At 38.8% G+C, this 20,067-nt stretch overlaps 1 protein-coding gene across 50 annotated transcripts in view; it reads left to right on the top strand.

Moving 5' to 3' along the window:
• The window catches only part of l(1)G0196 (inositol hexakisphosphate and diphosphoinositol-pentakisphosphate kinase), a 103,203-nt gene that overhangs the window by 55,015 nt on the left and 28,121 nt on the right, over positions 1-20,067 (top strand). For 12 of the 50 annotated variants that reach the window (XM_073974804.1, XM_073974801.1, XM_073974776.1 and 9 more), the window contains exons 6-14: positions 1,519-1,723; positions 7,086-7,367; positions 7,442-7,627; positions 7,802-7,905; positions 11,675-11,843; positions 11,900-12,097; positions 12,181-13,114; positions 13,179-13,259; positions 16,438-16,684. In XM_073974804.1, coding sequence (XP_073830905.1) covers positions 1,519-1,723; positions 7,086-7,367; positions 7,442-7,627; positions 7,802-7,905; positions 11,675-11,843; positions 11,900-12,097; positions 12,181-13,114; positions 13,179-13,259; positions 16,438-16,684 — 2,406 coding nt within the window. Of the gene's footprint in view, positions 1-1,506; positions 1,724-7,085; positions 7,368-7,441; positions 7,628-7,801; positions 7,906-11,674; positions 11,844-11,899; positions 12,098-12,180; positions 13,115-13,178; positions 13,260-16,437; positions 16,685-20,067 lie in introns of all 50 variants that reach the window. The other 38 variants (XM_073974810.1, XM_073974806.1, XM_073974780.1 and 35 more) reach the window with 5 other exon arrangements.

Here is a 20,067-nt window from a genome sequence, read left to right as displayed (position 1 = left end):
ATAGGACCAGCTGGAACAGTGGTTGCTGCCAATTGAGCATTTGAATCCATACGACCTCCCTCCATGTTACTCTCATCTTGCTTAGTGGACTTGGCTGGGATCAACTTGGTCTCCAGCTCATCGTCGGTCAAGCTAAGATTGTTTAACATGTCCTCCGAGAATATGTCCTGGTTCGGCTCTTCTGCAACAAGCCTTTCCAGTTGGTCGAGCAGTTCCCTATCGTCTACTTTCTTATCGCCAAGTCCGATGGGCGTGTCTTACGACACCACTTGTAGAGAAGTTTTTCAATGCTAAAATACTCAGGAAATTTAAGCCGACATTACTCTGAGGGGATTTGCCACCGCCGAAAACTTTGATGTTCTACTGAGGGATTGAGCCGCAGGCTTTCTGAGTACAAGGCGGATGTTCTTCCCACTATACCACGAACTGGGAAATTCAAACATACAATGCCCAATGAATTTGCTGACAAAATGTCCTACAAAATTGTAAATACCAAAAAATGGATGGGTACCATCGTGGTGCCCGTGTTCGACTCCCAGGCCAGGCAACATCAAAATGATAACGATGTCAAGATACCACTCAATGTAATGTTGGTGACATTTCCTGAGTATTTCAGTCATGTAAAACTTCTCTACAAGCAGGGTCTTAATATACGCCGTTCGGTATCGGCGAGAAACAAACAATAGGTCACATTGTGCTAATATGAATCGATATGAGAGAAGTCTCCCTTGTCCTTTCTGGGATGATTGTGGAACAATTATATTATTTAAAAAAGTATACTTCCCCGGTAATTTTCCAATTTATCGGGTATTTACCTGCATACAATATCATTGCAGCATTGCTTCGCTTGTAATACATTTTCCAAACATTTATAATTTATTTTTTTATATTTTAAATTTGCGTGTCACTAAATAATTATTTATTAACAAGTGTTTGCTTATTAATTTTTAAAGCTTTTTTATAAACTTTTATAATTTACTATATAAAAATACATTTTACATTCTCTATTATAAAAAGAAATTCAATTAATAATCACAATAAAATCAAAATTATTTTTTCCATATAAGCGGCTGAATAGAAAAAAAAACCAAACAAAAAAATGAAACTCAACTTCCCAACTCATACTTTCACAGTCTATCGAAACGTATCGAAATCATTTACTACAAAAATGTCCTGCCTGAATACTACCTACATAAGTTGCGATTACCGTTTACCGATTTTATACACCATCCATACCTTGTTGTTGTTCTCGTTATTTTGATGTTTGTAACGAAGAAAAAAGAAAAAAAATGATTTTTTAGTTTTTTTTTTCCTTTTTTGCAAAAAATCCCAAAGAAGTCTGTTCATATCCTCCACAGATTCCCAAAACTTGTTATTATTTTTGAAATCCCACATCCGCTCTATTCCTTTTTTTTTCTAAGCGAAACTAAAGATCACAAAAAAAAAATCTTAAGAAAAAATAATTGAGATTTTATATAACAACCCGGTATTACTTTTAAAACGTAGTATATTTTCCAGGTACCGATGTTAAGGTCTACACTGTGGGTCCTGACTATGCCCATGCTGAGGCACGTAAAAGTCCCGCGTTGGATGGCAAAGTTGAGCGAGACAGTGAAGGCAAAGAGATACGCTATCCGGTTATTCTTAATCATGCTGAGAAACTTATATCACGTAAAGTTTGCTTGGCTTTCAAACAGACCGTTTGTGGATTTGATTTATTAAGGTAAGGTGGAATTTAAATTTATTTTATTACTTAGCATGTAAAGACAGGAGTGATACAGTCGAACTTCTCTGTAACGAACATCCATCCCTGTAAGAAATACTTCTCTATAACGAAGTTGTTTTTACACAAGTCGTAATTTTCACACAAAATGATTTCTCTACAACGTAGTAGCTAATCAACATGCAACAGACCATAACTGTCATAAGCTCTTGACGGGGTATTTTTTAAGTCGTGAGGAACTAAATGGCATGAGTTCACAGTGTTTCAATATACCGAATCACAGATCCTTCCAGTCCATCAAGTCATTGATGTTAGCCACCTACTTTTGTAGGCAGATATCGCTTTTTCCGACTGCAGCTACCATGGAAAACCAATTAGTTCAGGGAGCTTGTGAAATATTGCTCAATAGCACTTCTTTGCCTTTGGGCTTGAAGGTACATGCACTTTGATACGATGATCATCGAAATAAGACTCCAAGTATGCTTGGATCCGTTTTAGACAATTTGCAGTCGATTTAGCCATGCCCGTCTGTCTGGCTGGAGCGCACGATAGCTTTCGAACGGATCAACCGATTTGGTCCAAAATTTGGTAATATTTTGTCCAAACTTATATTAAGTTGAATAATGGGATATATCGGTCCACTCCTTCGGGTACCTCCCACACACAAAATTTTTAAATGTTTCTTTAAAATGGTGCACACAATAACTCTCAAAAGGAGAACCGGATTTGGCCCAAACTTTGCACATAGTAATATTTCATTCAAAAACATACTTCAACTTCAAACATTTGGGCTTAAGATAAATTTTGAACTTTATTTCGGATAGTTCTGACAGTACTCATTACAACAGTTATGTTTTAGAAAAAAACCCACACGCTGAAGGTATATCCCTGTCGGCAAAACCGACTTATACTTTTTTACGTATTTTTTGAGCTAACCTAAAGTCCTTTGAAATATACTTCTACTTGTCTACATTTCTTTGAGCAAGCTGCCTAAAAAATACTCTGCACGACATCTCCAGTGGCCTCTAGTGGCCAACACCAGGTTGGGTGTCACATGTAGCACAATACAACAACACCACTACCTGCCAATTACATATGTGTATCGGTAAAAAATAAAGACAAACCCCACGTTTAGAATCAATGGAAAGTAGGAAATCAGTCGTTCTCCCAGGAAACTGCTCCTCTTATTTACCGGACATCAACTTGGTTTGCATAACTTAGATAATACAATTTCAATTTTGCACGGCATCTCCAATCAAGTCAGTCTGAGGCTGTCGCAAAACAGTTTTTTTAAATTGGCGCACACACCCATCGCACGGTTCACCATATCGACGGCTGAACTCAATCACTACTTTGTTATGGGTTTTTTATTGCTGCAGCCAGGAGATGCTAAGACACCGCCGACTAGCTCTGCCGACTCTCAGATACCATCCCAATATCTCGAGATGAGGACCACCAATAATGGCCAAATAGATGATATTTCTAAAAAACTGTTCAAAAATATCTTACACCAGAATCCCACGACTCTTGGCACAGACATCATCATAGCCGCACCTCTTTCTATACCTTAAAGATTACGAAAGGAATCCTATAGCCTTTTATTTTACTAAAGAAAAAATTCACAGTCGTAACAGATAATGCCTCACTAAAATGGCTCAATGGCTCTTAAAAACTTGACGGGAAGATGGTCTTTACAATTACAAGCAGTAACCTTCAACATAGAACATCGATACTAGCAGAAAACCTTGTCGCCGCGAATATATTATCACTGACTAATGAACTTATCTTTGGTGTTCTGTCTTTTTTCAGTTTTCGGACAAATGGTGCAAGTGCTCTGGAACGGCTTCATATTATCCGAATCACCCATTTTTGCATTAGATATACCCCTCAGCTTTTAGGCTAAAGAGGGTATTAAACTTTGATATGACCAAAATTGCGCCTCACCGAAATAATGGTTGTAGACCTCAAGTATGTTTGGTTGGAGCCCACTATAACTCTCGAACGGATCAGCCGATTTGGTCCATAATTTACTTCTCGTAAAATTCTAAGATGGGCCATAAGGGTCCACTCGGGTACCTCCCACATAAAAGTTCAAAATTTTTCCTTTAAAATGGTGCACACGATAAATCTCAAAGGGTGAGCCCGATTCGGTCCAAACTTTGCACATAATACCATTTCTTTCAAGCATAGATCAGCTTCGAAGATGTATCGACTTACTTCTTTCGGTACCTCCCCAAAAAAGTCCAAACATTTAGGCCTAAAAAAGTTTAAGACTTGTTCGTGGAAAAATTCCAGAGAATTCCTGCAGTACTCATTACATCAGTTATGTTTTGGAAAAACAACCCAAGCCATAGTTATACCTAAGGCTCTCAGGCTAAACACTTTGATATTACAAAAATTGTGCCCCATCGAAATAATGGCGCGATGCGGGGGCTAGACGTCACAATACTCTCATTTAACTTCTTGTAGTGTTGAACTGGGAGGTTGTGATCGACCAAAGGTTATCCACTCTCTGTCGCGCACCAACACAGTGCACTAGAAACTCATAGTGCATCTCTGGACTGAGTGACACATATTTGGTAGCGATCTCCTACCAAAATAATGGTGAGATCCCCTAACACCGGGGTGTTATGCGACCTCGTGCTCATCGGTGTTCCCAAGGTTTGCAGTTAGGGTACCAACTGTATTAGAACGGAGCCTCCCTGATACCTGGGCACCTCAGCGAGTATTTCAGCCCTAGTCATGGTAGTGGAGGGCTATGCCATGATTTTCCTCATCTCCCCCATTTACTCCTTTTTCTCATGGATAATAACTTTAAAAACTTCAAACCCCCCAATTCAAATTCACCCTCGGTATCGACCAATGCAAATAACCCGGACAATGATGCACCTCGTGCTAGTACGACCCAATCCCTGGGCGGGGACGACAACAAGACGCTCGACGTAGTAAGTGACGCCATTAACCAGCAGAGCAGGGAGTTGCTCGATCTCCTAAGGGATAGCGAGACCCTCTGACTCAGCCAGGAGAGCCACCCTCCATGGGACTGGGAGAGCTGGGAGGACGATGAGATCGATATCACAATTATCCCGTCTCATCGTCCAAAGAAGTTCTCTCATGTGCCTTGGAGAGCTCAAACCTTGCGGTTGGGGATCCTGCTCCCGCAGGGGATGAAGTGTCGGTCAGTTCCGACAAACCTTCCTTATGTAGGCAAGATGCTTTGGTTGAGGAGGTTATGGAGGAGGAAACGACGACTGCCTCCCCCTTGTCCCCCTCAACCAAGTCAAAAAGGGCCAGGCTAAGGAAGGATAAATACAACTACCGGAGAGCCGTGTTCTACTGCACGAAATTTATCGGCAGAGACCCAACTGAGGTAACTCAGGCGGAATTCAGGGAGATTGGGTTGAAGATTCAATTTGTGAGGCGTTTCGAACGGAAATATCCTCACATTGAGAAACTCTTCCTCCCAATCGACCAAATTCCAACCCCTGCGAAGGATGCTGTTTCCAGCTCAGCGGCTGTGAAAAGAGCATCTTTCACAGGGAATTCGACTAAACCGATGGTGTCGAGTTGCTCGAGTCCTTTGCGGTCATCTTTGACTGCGGTAGGACCAGGCAGCTCGATAGGCCATATCGGAGTCCGAATATTGACTACATCAGACCACTCTTTCGGATACCTCCAACACAAAGTTTGGAAAGAGTGCAGTTTAAAGACTCGTCTGGGATCTTTTTAAATTTATGGGCGACATGTTGTGTAGTTACGACAGTACATTTTTTTGGAGGGCCAAGTCCATACTTTATAAGAAATTGGGTCAAAATTTCAGACACCCTATAGACGTCAGTAGTATTGTGTTTACTTATTTTCTTTATGTCCGAGGCGGAGGGTATATCTCTGTCGGCATAGCTGACTGATATTTTCTTTCTTGTTTCACCAAATTAAAAAAAAAACTTTTTACCCCTTCTTTGGAATGATATTTCACCACTATCTGAAGGGGTTATGGACACTTGCCAATTTAAAAAAAAAATCGAAATTTATTTTATTGGATCATTTTAAAGTACAGGCAGAATAGAATATGATATTAACTTTTGAAAACGGAGCCCACTGTAGCTCGAAAACGGATGATCCGATCTACAGATTTTTTATGGGATTATTACACACATAGAAAGCTTGTCCTTAAGCGATAGACTTTTTTAAATTTTTTGACAGATTTATGACCTAAAATCTATCAATTTTTTCGTCTAATGATCCCACAAAAGTATATGCTGATCGTGCTACAGTGGGCACCGCGTACAGCTTTACTAAAAACAATGTATCGTAGGCGAGCATTTGCCAGAAAACTATGCAAGTTTTTTCAGCAGAAAAAAATCCGAAGGTAGCTCAAGGTTTGACCTTTCAGGCGAAGAAAAAAGTTTGGTAGATTTCTTGTAAAACAATTCATGAAACATATCTTTTGATGCTCAATAAGTAGCCATAAGCCCTAAAGTTACTTTTAACAAAATCATCTGAATCACATTTCATTGGTTAATTTGACCTCATTCCAAAAATTAGTGAAAACACTACAACACAACGAGCCCCAGTCATTTGGTATTGGATCTGGCTTTATACATCTTTTTCATAGTCCAAAGCTTCAAAGGAGAGCCACTAGATAAGCAGACCTATCAAGCCGGTTTGAAATGCTTTCGCTGTCACCAAAACTATAGGGCACTACTCTGCAAATCACTTATTTGGACACTAATTGACGACTAGAGCAATGGTAATGGATGATTAGTGCCTTCACGCGACTGTGCAGATGATTGTGCTTGCACACTATTATGATAAGAATTTCTTACATGACGAAACATGTACTAACGTCATAAGAGTATCAGAGGTTCTTATCCCCCTTGACTACTGAATTGGCTGCCCATTTTATTTAATATGACCCAAACGGTATGCTCAACCATTCGCATCAATACGGCAGAAGCTATTTTCTTGTGGGTTTGGAGTTTCTGTTGCATATCGCATATTTTAGCTGTGATTGAATCCCTCAAAATAATATCATTTCTTAAGTATTTCAGTCTTGTAAAACTTTATAGAGAGGTAGTGGTGTGTTGTATTTTTATCACGCCGTTCTGACGCTGCGATAATATATACGTCATACATTATTAAGATTAAACTAGAACCACCCCGCGCTCTATGTTATGACAAAAGTATCTCCATTTCCCTTCCGTGATGTTCGTGAAAATAGTTTATAAATTTTAGATAATAAGCATTTTACAAATATATTTTCTTCAACGCTTAGAATGGTACGATCCCCTCGCGATTTTATTTTTTAGATACCCAAAAATTTTTTTCCGTTTTTAATGTATTTCTTGCTTTTTTCCTTTAGAGCAAATGGCAAATCATTTGTATGCGATGTCAACGGCTTTAGCTTTGTTAAAAATTCCAATAAATATTATGACGACTGTGCAAAAATACTAGGCAACATGATATTGAGAGAGCTTACGCCTACCCTACACATACCATGGTCGGTGCCATTTCAATTGGATGATCCACCCATTGTCCCAACAACATTTGGCAAAATGATGGAGCTACGATGTGTTGTGGCTGTCATTAGGCATGGAGATCGAACGCCAAAACAAAAAATGAAAGTTGAAGTTCGTCATCCAAAGTAAGTTTTGAATAAAGCAAAAAAACTCGTCAATACATATTTAACATTTAAATTTATTTTCCCTCGTTTTGCAGATTCTTTGAAATCTTTGAAAAATATGATGGCTTTAAAAATGGTCATGTCAAATTGAAACGTCCCAAACAGTTGCAGGAGATTTTAGATATTGCACGATTTTTATTGGCCGAAATTGAAACAAAAGATAATGCTGAAATTGAAGAGAAGAAAAGTAAATTGGAACAACTGAAAAGTGTTTTGGAAATGTAAGTCAGTTATTAACTTTATCGGCCATATGTTGAATGTAAATTCCCGTGAGTTTTCTCACTCTCTCCTTTGTGTTGGAACGGCAGAGGGACAAAACTCACGGCTAATTTACATTCAGAATAAGAATGCATTTAATTAAAAATTAATACATTTTTCTTTTCGTTTCCCAAAAGGTATGGCCACTTTTCAGGCATCAATCGCAAAGTACAAATGAAATATCAACCCAAAGGTAGACCAAGAGGTTCCAGTTCTGATGACGGTAATAATGTTAAAAATTGTATGTATAATTTGGTTTTTGATTTCTTTTTTCTGAATGTTCTATATTTTGAGAGAAATTTCCCCACACAATCAAACACATGCCCACAAATCCAATGCACGTTTCCCCTTTCAGCTGCACTTTGCATCTTAACGTTTCAAATATCCATAACAAAATTAAAACTAAAATGGGGTATTCTTAATGGAGGTGAAGGATTATCATTACAATTACATAACCTAGCTTGTTTAACCCTTTTCAAGTAGTGCTGAAACAATCGTGGTAGTGTTCTAGGACATAACATCGGTCTCGACGATAATATGGAGGTTCAATATTATTGAATTGAAAATAGAATTGATATGAAAAAATTCACCCTGTCAAGGAAATATTTTGTTATATCATTTGGCCTATGCTCCTCATATGAGTTTAAAGAAATTGCTATTTATAATATTATTTTGTGTCCATCATTAGTGGCATGTAATGTTGAACTTCTATGTAATAACTATTTGGTGATGGTATAAGACAGCCAATATCAGAGGGTTCATCAATCAACACATCATTGTACTTTCTATTAACTGCATAACTAAGGGGTGGAGTGTGACTAGATAAGTGTTGGAATATTAGAACCAATATGAGTTAAAGAAAATTATTAGAAAATCAAGTAAGAAAGTGACAATCATCGGTTTTATATCACCAGCCTCTGGCCTAAGGAAAAGGAGTGAAAACAATACTTCTGACGTATTTAATACCCTAAATACGTCAGAAGTATTGTGGAGTTTAGACATCTGCGCCATCCTGAGCGTAGTTGAGCCAAAACTACTCCGGTTCGTCGTGACAGCTGGCGCTCCTCAACTGCGATAGATGGGGGTGATGTACTCCGAGGATTTAATTCACACTATAGTTGCTAATGGCCTTAGCAACTGCGTCCATGTTGATCTAGTGGTTCTCTCCTGTATCGCTGGACGTCTTCTTCTAGATCATGAATATTCCCCTTGGCCTGGCTGAATGGGCGGGGCTTATCCACCATATGGCGATTGGGATGGCTCTTACAATAACACCCAAGCAGGTACTGCAACGAATACATGTGATTGTGTTGCTGTACAGGTTTAAACCGGCTTGCTGTCTAAACCGGCTTCAAGATCATGAATATTCCCCTTGGCCTGGCTGAATGGGCGGGGCTTATCCACCATATGGTGATTAGGATGGCTCTTACAATAACACCCAAGAAGGTACTGCAACGAATACATGTGATTGTGTTGCTGTACAGGAAGTATCTTTGTAGATGGTTCAATGGAGTCATGAGGAGGCACCTTGTTGCTGTTCTTAGGTCGGCATTCTGACAAGTATGAATATTTTTGTTCATCACGTGCCACTTAGATTCATAGCTTACCACAGACCGACATATCTCGTTATATGTGGTCAAGAAGGATTGTCGCGGAATGCGCGGACGACGTGTACGTGCTGTCGAATGTGACCCCTAGAATATTGGGGCAGTTTGTTGTCGGAATTCTTCTACCATCGACCACGACATTCAACTCTCTTCTCACCTGCGCCGTCCATGCAGTAACAGAGTGGCCGTAGATTTAGTGGCTGATATCTGCATATTCCTCGCGTGGAAAAGGGTGGTAAGATTGGTTAAATAGGAGTTCGGACTTTCTCAGATGTCGTCAGGGAAGCTACCTGACGCCAGGATCGTGCAATCATCCGCATATTTGGACTTCATGATCCTGAATTCCACGTACGTCTGACGTCCACACATGTAATTGATTATACAACGTTTCAAGCTTGGCCGTAGGATTGTCTGCTCAATGTCCTCAAACAGCGTGGAGTGCTTGACAGTATCAAAGGCTTTTGATAAGTCAAGCGCCACCATCAGTGTGGCGCTCTGTCACACCCGGGGTGCTCGACAAACTGTCGATTGAAATAACTTGCACACCTCTTCGAATCAGTCGGATTTGGCGACGTTACGCTTTTTCCAGGGTTCGAGAGTGACTTAACCGTTGCCCATAATTTACTTCAACTCTTAAGATAATTTAACCACTTGTTCCGCTTATGCTCACCGACCAACCTGATAACTTGCAGTGTCATCTTCCTGACTGTGGGGTCACTAGTGTTGGTACGACGAAACTTATAACGCTCATTTGCTAATGCCGTCACCTATGCTGAGAAGTTTGGTCTCACTTCGGATATTCGACAGCAGGTATATGGCGTGTGGCTGCAGCAGCGATGATGTCTCGGAACGTCCTATCTGCTAACCGAACATTGGAAGGGTTGGGCAGATCTCTGAAGTGGTGATTAGTGAACTCTCTGAAACTAGGCCAATTAGATTTCCCATGATTGGTGAAAGAGCGGCGTTCAGAGGTGATGAAATCGGGCGGTCTGCTGATGGAAATAATTATGGGGTGATGGTCTGATCAAGAGAAACGACGGGTTGCCAGATGCCGTCATTTGTCAGACCAGATGAGACAATGGTTATGTCTGGCGAACTGTGATACTCTCCGCTAATTCTTCATTGACCATGCAAAACGTAGAGCTATAAATCTGCTCAACCAGCACTATACCACTCTGATCGTTTCCGAGGACCAAAATGCAACAACTCATGATGAGATTAAAGTTCACCAAGACGATTATGACCTCCACACCTGACTGCTCCCCCCATACATTTCATGTACGGGTCATTAGAGCGAGGCTCAAGCGAAATAGGTCTGTATTGAACAGACTAATGCATTCCTCAGTTTGTTGTAACCATCAAAACGGTGTAAGCTGCAGTTGTTGTTGAGTTTGGTTTCCTGCACCGCCGCAACCATGACATTCTTGCGACTCATGAAATCCACTATTTCATCGATCTTATCTCGGAGTTGTAGCGGTCACTAGACACAGAAAACCAGTTGATCTTATCATAGAAGCTCAGTTAGTATTCATGTAGAAGACCAGCAGATCAAGTAGAGAAACAATTGGTTATATCACAGATGTTGATGAGTTGATCAAAAGATTAGATAATGGTCATACGTCCTCTTCATAAAAGACTAATAGATGTTCTTTTGAAGATAAATAGGTGTTAATCTCATAGAATACCAAAAGATCTACCCACAAAATAACTTTAGGTTTTCCCATAGATACCATTAGGAAACTTTACAAAAAGAAAACTATGTAGTAGGTCGTCTATAAAGGACCATTATATTTTCCAATAAAAGACCATTTAGTATTCTTCTGGAAGACAGAAGATCTTCTCATCGAAGATAGTAGGATTTTTTTGGAAGTCTGGAGTTCTTCTCATAGAAGTAGGAGTTTTTTTGGAAGACTGGAGGCCTTCTCACAGTACGAAGCTTTTCACTCCTTGAGAATATAAAATAATAATGATGTATCCGATAAAAATACGACTTTCCTCTTTTTAACATCCTGAAATATCCTCCGAGATTTAACTATTTTCCTAGTACCCACTATAACAAAATAATCCGATAAACACGCACATACACCAATAATATTGGTATATTGAAAATATTGTGTTGGTAAATAATTTTAAAAACTTTCGAGATTGATTCTTGAACTTGCCGCGATTTCGATTTTTCCTTAATATTTCAATAATATACATAGACAAGTTGGGATTTGTAACGAATTTGTTTTCGTGTTTACATAATCAATATTCTCTTGTAATAAAATCGAAACATGATATAACCAAATTGTACTGAATATGATTTTTTCACTATACCAAGCAAATACACTCTCTTTTCTCTTCAAATTCTATTCGCAAACTCATACGCCTAACATAATTGTTTTCTTCTCCCCAATAAAGTAGACGCACCGTCAGAGCCATCACTGGTTTTAATATTGAAATGGGGTGGTGAATTGACACCAGCTGGTCGCATACAAGCCGAAGAATTAGGACGTATATTTAGATGTATGTACCCTGGAGGCCAGGGACGACAAGATTATTCCGGTACTCAAGGCTTGGGTTTGCTAAGGTAAATATTCGAATTCCAATATTAAAATATGATTTTAATTTCTAATCCCTTTTCAGATTACATTCTACCTTCCGTCACGATTTAAAAATCTATGCTTCCGATGAGGGTAGAGTACAAATGACTGCGGCTGCATTTGCCAAAGGTCTATTGGCATTGGAAGGTGAACTGACGCCAATTTTGGTGCAAATGGTTAAGAGTGCCAATACAAATGGTTTGCTAGATAATGATTGTGATTCTAGTAAATATCAAAATATGTGAGTATATGATAGAGAAGGCTGACTGTGAATGAACCTTGACTTTAGAATAACGAACAATTTTAACGATTTTTATTTTAAAGGGCCAAAAATCGTTTACATGAGCTGATGCAAGTTGATCGAGAATTTACAGCCGAAGACCGGGCTGCCATTAACCCCAACAACAGCATCTCCATTAATCAGGCTTTGGACTTCGTTAAGAATCCCGTAGAATGTTGCAACCATGTCCATAACCTCATCAAAGAACTCTTGGTTATAATCAGCGTTAAGAAAGACGACCCCAAGACCAAAGATGCCATATTGTATCACGGCGAAACTTGGGATTTAATGCGTTGCCGATGGGAGAAAATTGAAAAAGATTTCAGTACCAAATCAAAATTATACGATATCTCGAAAATTCCCGATATTTATGATTGCATTAAATATGATTTGCAGCACAATCAACACACCTTGCAATACGATCAAGCTGAGGAGTTGTATATTTATGCCAAATATTTGGCAGATATTGTTATACCTCAGGAATATGGTTTGACAATGCAAGAAAAACTAACAATAGGCCAGGGTATTTGTACGCCACTGTTGAAGAAAATCAAATCCGATTTGCAGCGTAACATTGAAGAGGTGGATGATGAATCGGTTAACCGTTTAAATCCCCAATATAGTCATGGTGTTGCCAGCCCCGGCAGACATGTACGCACACGTCTATATTTCACAAGTGAAAGTCATGTTCATTCATTGTTGACGGTCTTGCGTTATGGAGGATTATTGAATGTTTTAACCGATGAACAATGGCGTCGTGCCATGGATTATATTTCCATGGTATCGGAATTGAATTATATGTCACAAATTGTCATAATGCTGTATGAGGATCCAACCAAAGATCCCACATCAGAAGAGAGATTCCATGTGGAGTTACATTTCAGCCCGGGGGTGAATTGTTGCGTACAAAAGAACTTACCACCAGGACCAGGATTTCGGCCACATTCCCGTAATGATTCGGGTACATTGAAAACATCGGTAAAGGGCGAAGATTGTGATGAAAATTTAGACATTTTTTTCTAATTATTCTCTTCTATTGTAGACTCACGAAGAATGTTCCAATAATCCGTCACGTATTGACGAGGAGAACGATACCGATGAAAGTCCTGTAAAAACTCATTTGGTAAGTAGGGAGCCATTGTAATTTTTTAAGATTATCAAAATAAATAGCGGCGTTTTCCTTGCTATCTGCAAGGGAGGACCTACTAGTAATGCTAGAGAGAGAAAATCAGTTGGTCTTGTCACAGAAGTTTAGTGTAATTTGCCATATAAAACCAGATAGAGTTTCTTATAGAAGAATACAAGGCCTTCCCTACAGAAGGCCTCATAGTGTTCGTGAAGGTCTTCGTATAGAAAACCTCAAATGTCTTCGTATAGAAGATCCCAAGGTCTTCGTATAAATACCGCAAGGTCTTCGTGACGAAGGCCTCAAGGTCATCGTATAGAATACCTCAAGGTCTTTGTATAGAAAACCTCAAGGTCTTCGTATGGAAGACCTCAATGTCTTCGTATGGAAGATCTCAAGGTCTTCGTATAGAAGACCTCAAGGTCTTTGTATAAAATCCCTCAAAGTTTTCGTATAGAAAACCTCAAATGTCTTCGTATAGAAGATCCCAAGGTCTTCGTATAAATACCGCAAGGTCTTCGCGACGAAGGCCTCAAGGTCATCGTATAGAATACCTCAAGGTCTTTTTATAGAAAACCTCAAGGTCTTCGTATGGAAGTCCTCAATGTTTTCGTATGGAAGATCTCAAGGTCTTCGTATAGAAGAGCTCAAGGTCTTCGTATAAAAGATTTCAAAGTCTTCGTGTGGAAGACCTCAAAGTGTTCGTATATCCATATTTAGATTAGGCAATTTTCTTTGCGGCAATTGTCAGTTTGTCGGTGAGAGAGGGTGTTGAGAAGCAAAGGGTTACCATATGCCTCACCTCTCTCTCCTACAAACTGACAATTACCGCAAGGAAAATTGCCTAATGTAAATATGGACTAAGGATGACCTCAAAGTCTTCATATAGAGGACCCCAAGGTCTTCGTATAGAAGGCTTTAGGTCTTCATATAGAAGGTCTCAAGGTCTTCGTATAGAAGGCCTTAAGGTCTTCGTATAGAAGCCCTTAAGGTCTTCGTATAGAAGCCCTTAAGGTCTTCGTATAGAGGGCCTTAAGGTCTTCGTATAGAGGGCCTTAAGGTCTTCGTATAAAAGAGCTCAAGGTCTTCGTATAGAAGGCCGCAAGGTCTTCGTATAGAAGGCCTTAAGGTCTTCGTATAGAAGGCCTTAAGGTCTTCGTATAGAAGAGCTCAAAGTCTTCGTATAGAAGACTTCAAAGTCTTCGTATAGAAGACTTCAAAGTCTTCTATACGAAGACTTTGAGCTCTTCTATACGAAGACCTTAAGACGTATAGAAGACTTCAAAGTCTTCGTATAGAAGACTTCAAAGTCTTCGTATAGAAGACTTCAAAGTCTTCGTATAGGAGACTTCAAAGCCTTCGTATAGAATACCTCAAGGCCTTCGTATTGAAAACCTTAAGGTCTTCGTATAGAAGTGCTCAGGGTCTTCGTATAAAATACCTCAAGGTCGTCCTGTGGAATAAAGTCCTCAAGGTCGTCCTATGGAATAAAGACATCAAGGTTTTCTTATATAAGAATTCAAGGTTTTGGTATAAAAGACCTCAAGGACTTCGTAGAGAACATTCCGAGATCTTCGTAGAGAAGACCCAAGTCTACGTCTTCTAAAGACCTCCGGTGGCTGAAAATCAAATAATCAAACGAATAGCGTGTCTGGGGAGGAGTCTCAGAGTACATTTTTATACCCTCAGCCTTTAGGCTAAGGAGGGTATATACACTTTGATACGATGAAAATGTGCCTCATCGAAATAATGGTTTTAGACCCCAAGTATGTTTGGACGAAATGTGTTTCAGACAATTTTGAGTTGATCTAGCCATGTCCGTCTGTCTGTCTGTCTGTCCTGCTGGCTGGAGCGCACGATAACTCTCGAACGGATGAACCGATTCGGTTCAAATTTTGGCTTTCGTAATATTTTGTCCAAACTTAGTTTAAGTTCGAAGATGGGTTATATCGGTACACTCCTTCCGGTACCTCCCCCACAAAAGTTCGAAAATGTTCGGAAAGTTTGTGCTCACGATAACTCTTGAAGGGAGTGACCGATTTGGTCCATACTTTGTATAGCGTAAACTTTCTACCAGAGTAATATGAGGTTCCAATATGGTCTCAATAGGTCCACTTCTTCGGGTACCTCCCACACAAAATTTCGGAAAGGTTCAGTTTAGGGCCATCTCTCGAATCGCTTTGATTTTTGTTTTAGCAACTTGTATTCACTGCTCTCCATACGACGGTACAAGTTTCATCAGGGGCAAGTCCACACTTCCTGAGAAAATAGCCTGAAAGTTGCAAAAAAACCCTATGACACCGTGTGAGGTGGTTGGAGCCCAAGATAACTCTCGAACGGATCTGCCGATTCGGTCCAAAATATGGCCTTAGTAATATTTTGTCCAAACATAGTTTAAGTTTGAAGATAAGCCATATTGGACCACTCCTTCAGGTACCTCCCCCTCAAAAGTTCAAAAATGTTCGGAAAAATTGTTCGTACGGTAACTCTTGAAGGGAGTGGCCGAATTGGTCTATACTTTACAAATCCTAATATATCTACCAGATATAGATCAAATATGGACTTTATTTGTCCATTCCATCCGGTACCTCCCACACAAAATTTCGGATAAGTTCACTTTATGACCTGATATCGAATCACTCTGATTTTTGTTGAAGCAACTTGCATTCGCTGTCTCTATTACGATGGTAAAAGTTTTTTAAGGGGCAAGTCCATACTTCTTGAGCAAACAGCCCGTATAGTGTAAAAACCCCCTATGGCACCATATGTTGTGGCTGGATATCCACTTCCATAACGGTCAATGTCTATCCATTCCTTTTAGTATCTCCTCCGCAAAACTTTTGATCTTTAATCCTAATTAACATTTTTGTGGGTTCAAATGCCCAACATTTTTAAAACCCCCTAAATACATACGTATTTTGGGAAAAAATTGTTTCAATATAGGTACACAGGCTGAGGGTATATCTCTGTCGGCCAAGCCGACTGATACTTTTTTACTTGTTAAATAGTAAATTTATTATTTAGTCTCACAGGAGTTAAATACAATCGAGGAACTTGAATGCAATAGACATTGAGTTTTGCGACTATCTATGGAATCATTGTTTCTTGGTTACAATTTTTGAGGTGACTTTAAATCTAAACAATTTTAATTTCCTTTTTTTCTCTTTGTCCTTAGATTTCTCCCGATGGTTTTGATTGCGAAATACGACATTCCAAGTCGAAGCCCATACCAATTGGTTCACACCACACTGTGGCCGGACATGAAGCTATGGACTTGGCCAAGCGTTTGAATAAGGAATTGGCTTCACAACAGCATCAACAACAAACGAAACAGACGGGTTCATTGGAAACCGATCGTCCCATTAGTCCAGACGGTGAACCTCGTTCACGTAGTTTTGAGCAGAGATCACAAAAATCCAAAGGTATGTACACCATGAAATAGCTGTTGTTTTGGTTTCTTATTTTTTCGTTATTATTTTTGCCATTTCTTGCATAGACGTTATGCTTTCGTTAGTTAACTTTTCTTCTTCTAATTTTAAATTAATTAGAATTTTATTTGAACTAATTTCGTTAACAAATTCTTAACTTTATTGTCTAATTATGAGGGGAAAAGTTATCTATTTTTTTAAAAGTAAATGCATGAATTTGGGTTTTTTTGTTTACGAAAGCCAACAGCATTAGACGCGAGGACTCGAAAGAAGACAATCGTCAGTCAGACTTTAAATATGACTCCAAGAGGCCTATAGACGGGGATTTGTATAGAGGACAATAGATTTTTGGATTTGAAAGACTTTAGGAAAGACACAAACAATAATCCTTGCTTTTTTAAAATTGTAGGATGGACCGATGGAGGATAATAAACATCAATGTTATATATTTTAAGGGGAACTGAACACAAGACGTTGACACATACAGACTTTTACATGCCCGAAAGAGGGCAATAAATATTGATATTTTTTTTAAGAATTCAATGTTAACATTAGTCTTGGAGTTTTTTACAAAAATACCCAAAGTTTACAAAGTATTGTATAGTTGAGTTATAGAGACAAAAGGGTTGTTTTTAGAAGAAGAAGAAAAAGAAGAAGACTTAAGTATAGTACACATTGACAAGCAAAACTGACAGTCATCGAGGTCTATTTCGTGAATATCAAAGCCTAATTAAAAAATTTCTTTTATAATCTCTAAATAATACCGTAAATATTGTATTTCAAACGTTTTTAGCTAAATAAAAGTTGTTATTTGCTAGAAAATTGTCCTTAAAGTACGTTGACTGTCAGTTTTGACTGACTTTTTAAAAACATTTACATTGACGTTGATTTCTTTAAATTTTTAGAAGGTCATTGATGACCACAATGGACTTGGATTCTTAAAACACCCAATAGAAAAATATACTTAATATTTCTAAGATTGATTTTTTAGAAACATGTTACACATTCGCAGGAAGGCGTATTTTTTGAGGATGACGAAAGGAGAAAATGGACGATTAAAAATAAAAAATGGGCTCTGTATAGATGACATTTTTACGATTTGTAGAATAACCTTCAAGAGCAATCAAAGTGGAAGAATTTAGGTTTCGTGTCTATAATGCTGTTGGCAAATGTTAAACGGAAGAAAAGGATTCACAATTAAATCTCAAAAATAAAACTCACTAAAAATTTGTCTTTCATTTGTACAGATTACAGATTTTGTGAATCCTTATTCTTCTTCTACTAAAAAAAAAGCTTTACTAATTTGTTTTATGGGACATCAACGTTTATATTTAGTTCCATTGTTTTCTTAGGTTATAATTTCCACCAATTTTTTCTAATACAAAATTTTCTTTTATTTTCATATTTGATTTTTGTATAAATGTACAAAATACGACCTCTTCTCTTTTGTGTTTTGTAACATAAACGAATCTCTACAAAAATCCAACAAACCAATTTTTGTTGTATATTTTCAAAATGAGTTTATATAAGCATCTGGTCGGGAAATTCCGTGTATTTGGCTGAAGTATATATTTCTTTTTGTATTCAAACAAATACAAATTGTTGCGATGTTAAATTAACTACTGACAATACAATTTCTTTTGTGGTTTTCTGTGACCCCAATATAAAAGTTCAAAACTTTTATTTGAGAGAAAAAAATACCCTTGAGTATTGTCAGTAGTTAAATTAACATATCAAGCCGCCTTTCTGTTTAATTGTTTTTGTTATTGTGAAATTGATTTGAACGAATTTAATTGCAATTAATAATTTTGGATTTTTTATTCAGTTATATCATATAACTTATATGAAATTATTATACGTATTATTTCTCCTTCTTAATAGGTAATTTTTTACAGTGCCGATGTATGAATATTTTATAGATCCTATAAAATATTTTTATAAAATAATCTTTGCTTCTGTTAAGAAGATAAATTTAGGATTTTTTATACTACTAAAATTTTTTCATCTTCATATTTACGTTCTCTTGCACTGAACGATTTAAAACTCTCAAATGAGTTATTATCTTGAACAGAAACTACAATATTAAAAAATTAAAACACATTTTACATCAACAATTTCAGAATTTGACGAATACATTTTTTTTGTTTAAGCTGTGGAATCAGTCAAGCTTTAATCATATAAAGTTAATCGGTTTAAGTAACCCAACTCAACAGTAAGGTTTTAATATTTGAATATTCAGATCAAAAATTCATCCCTAATCTCTTGCAATATCCTTATAGTTGTGGGGATATCACGTATCACTCTCTACTCGAATTTGAGCATAGTTGAGCTGAAACTACCCTAGTTTGTCGTGGCAGCTGACGCTCCTCAGCTGCGATAGTCGGGGAACGTTCTCAGAACTTCCAAACCTGGTTGTTGTAGCAGCTTCTACGTGTACGTGCATGTCTTCATTTCATAGATTCGTCCCAGTAAGAATGGGGCCGGCTACACCTACTAAATCTTAGCCACAGCTATTTGCTATAAGATCAGAAGTAGGAACAAGGTCCTCAAGTCGCAGGCCGGCAGCATTTGGGGTGCTGACAAAGAAACCTTGTTGACTTTTATAACGCAATAGGCCGGTCTGTGGTAAGCTACGCGGCGCCAGCGTGGTATGCAAATGTTAGCGCTACGCAGTGGAAGAAGATTCAAACCTGCCACAGCTATTTGCTATAAGATCAGAAGTAGGAACAAGGTCCTCAAGTCGCAGGCCGGCAGCATTTGGGGTGCTGACAAAGAAACCTTGTTGACTTTTATAACGCAATAGGCCGGTCTGTGGTAAGCTACGCGGCGCCAGCGTGGTATGCAAATGTTAGCGCTACGCAGTGGAAGAAGATTCAAACCTGCCAGAATGCCGGCCTGAGGACTGCAACAGGGTGCCTCCTCAAGACACCAGTGGGCCATCTTCATAAGGAGGCGAAGGTTTAACCCGTGCGTCAGCACAACAAGATGTTGTCGATGCAGTACATGCTTGGGTGTTATCGCAGTGAGCATCCCTGTCACGATTTAAAGGATCTAGGGAGAGGTCCAAAGGTATAAAAGAGAATCTCTAGATCAACGAGCCTATCAGGCAGGCTTGGATAGCATTCACACAGACATGGTTTCGCAGGCAGTACAGAGATACGGTGTGAATGCCGTACTTGGAGACCGCCCTCCATTCATAGCAGCAGAAGAACGCCAGCTGCCAAGGCAAACACGAGTGATTTTAGCTCAGATAAGATCCGGACGATACAGCCGCCTCAATTCGTATTGGGCCCAAATTAATGCCACGATACCCAACACATGCCCGGCATGTGGATTGGGACCTCACGACACGCTGCACCTGTCTCCTGATTCTTTAT

The sequence above is a fragment of the Musca autumnalis genome, unplaced genomic scaffold (genome assembly GCF_047663935.1).
Source record: "Musca autumnalis isolate F117 unplaced genomic scaffold, ASM4766393v1 scaffold_3, whole genome shotgun sequence".
Lineage (NCBI taxonomy): Eukaryota > Metazoa > Arthropoda > Insecta > Diptera > Muscidae > Musca > Musca autumnalis.
The sequence above is the reverse complement of the archived record's forward strand: the minus strand, read 5'-3'. Positions and strand labels throughout refer to the sequence as shown.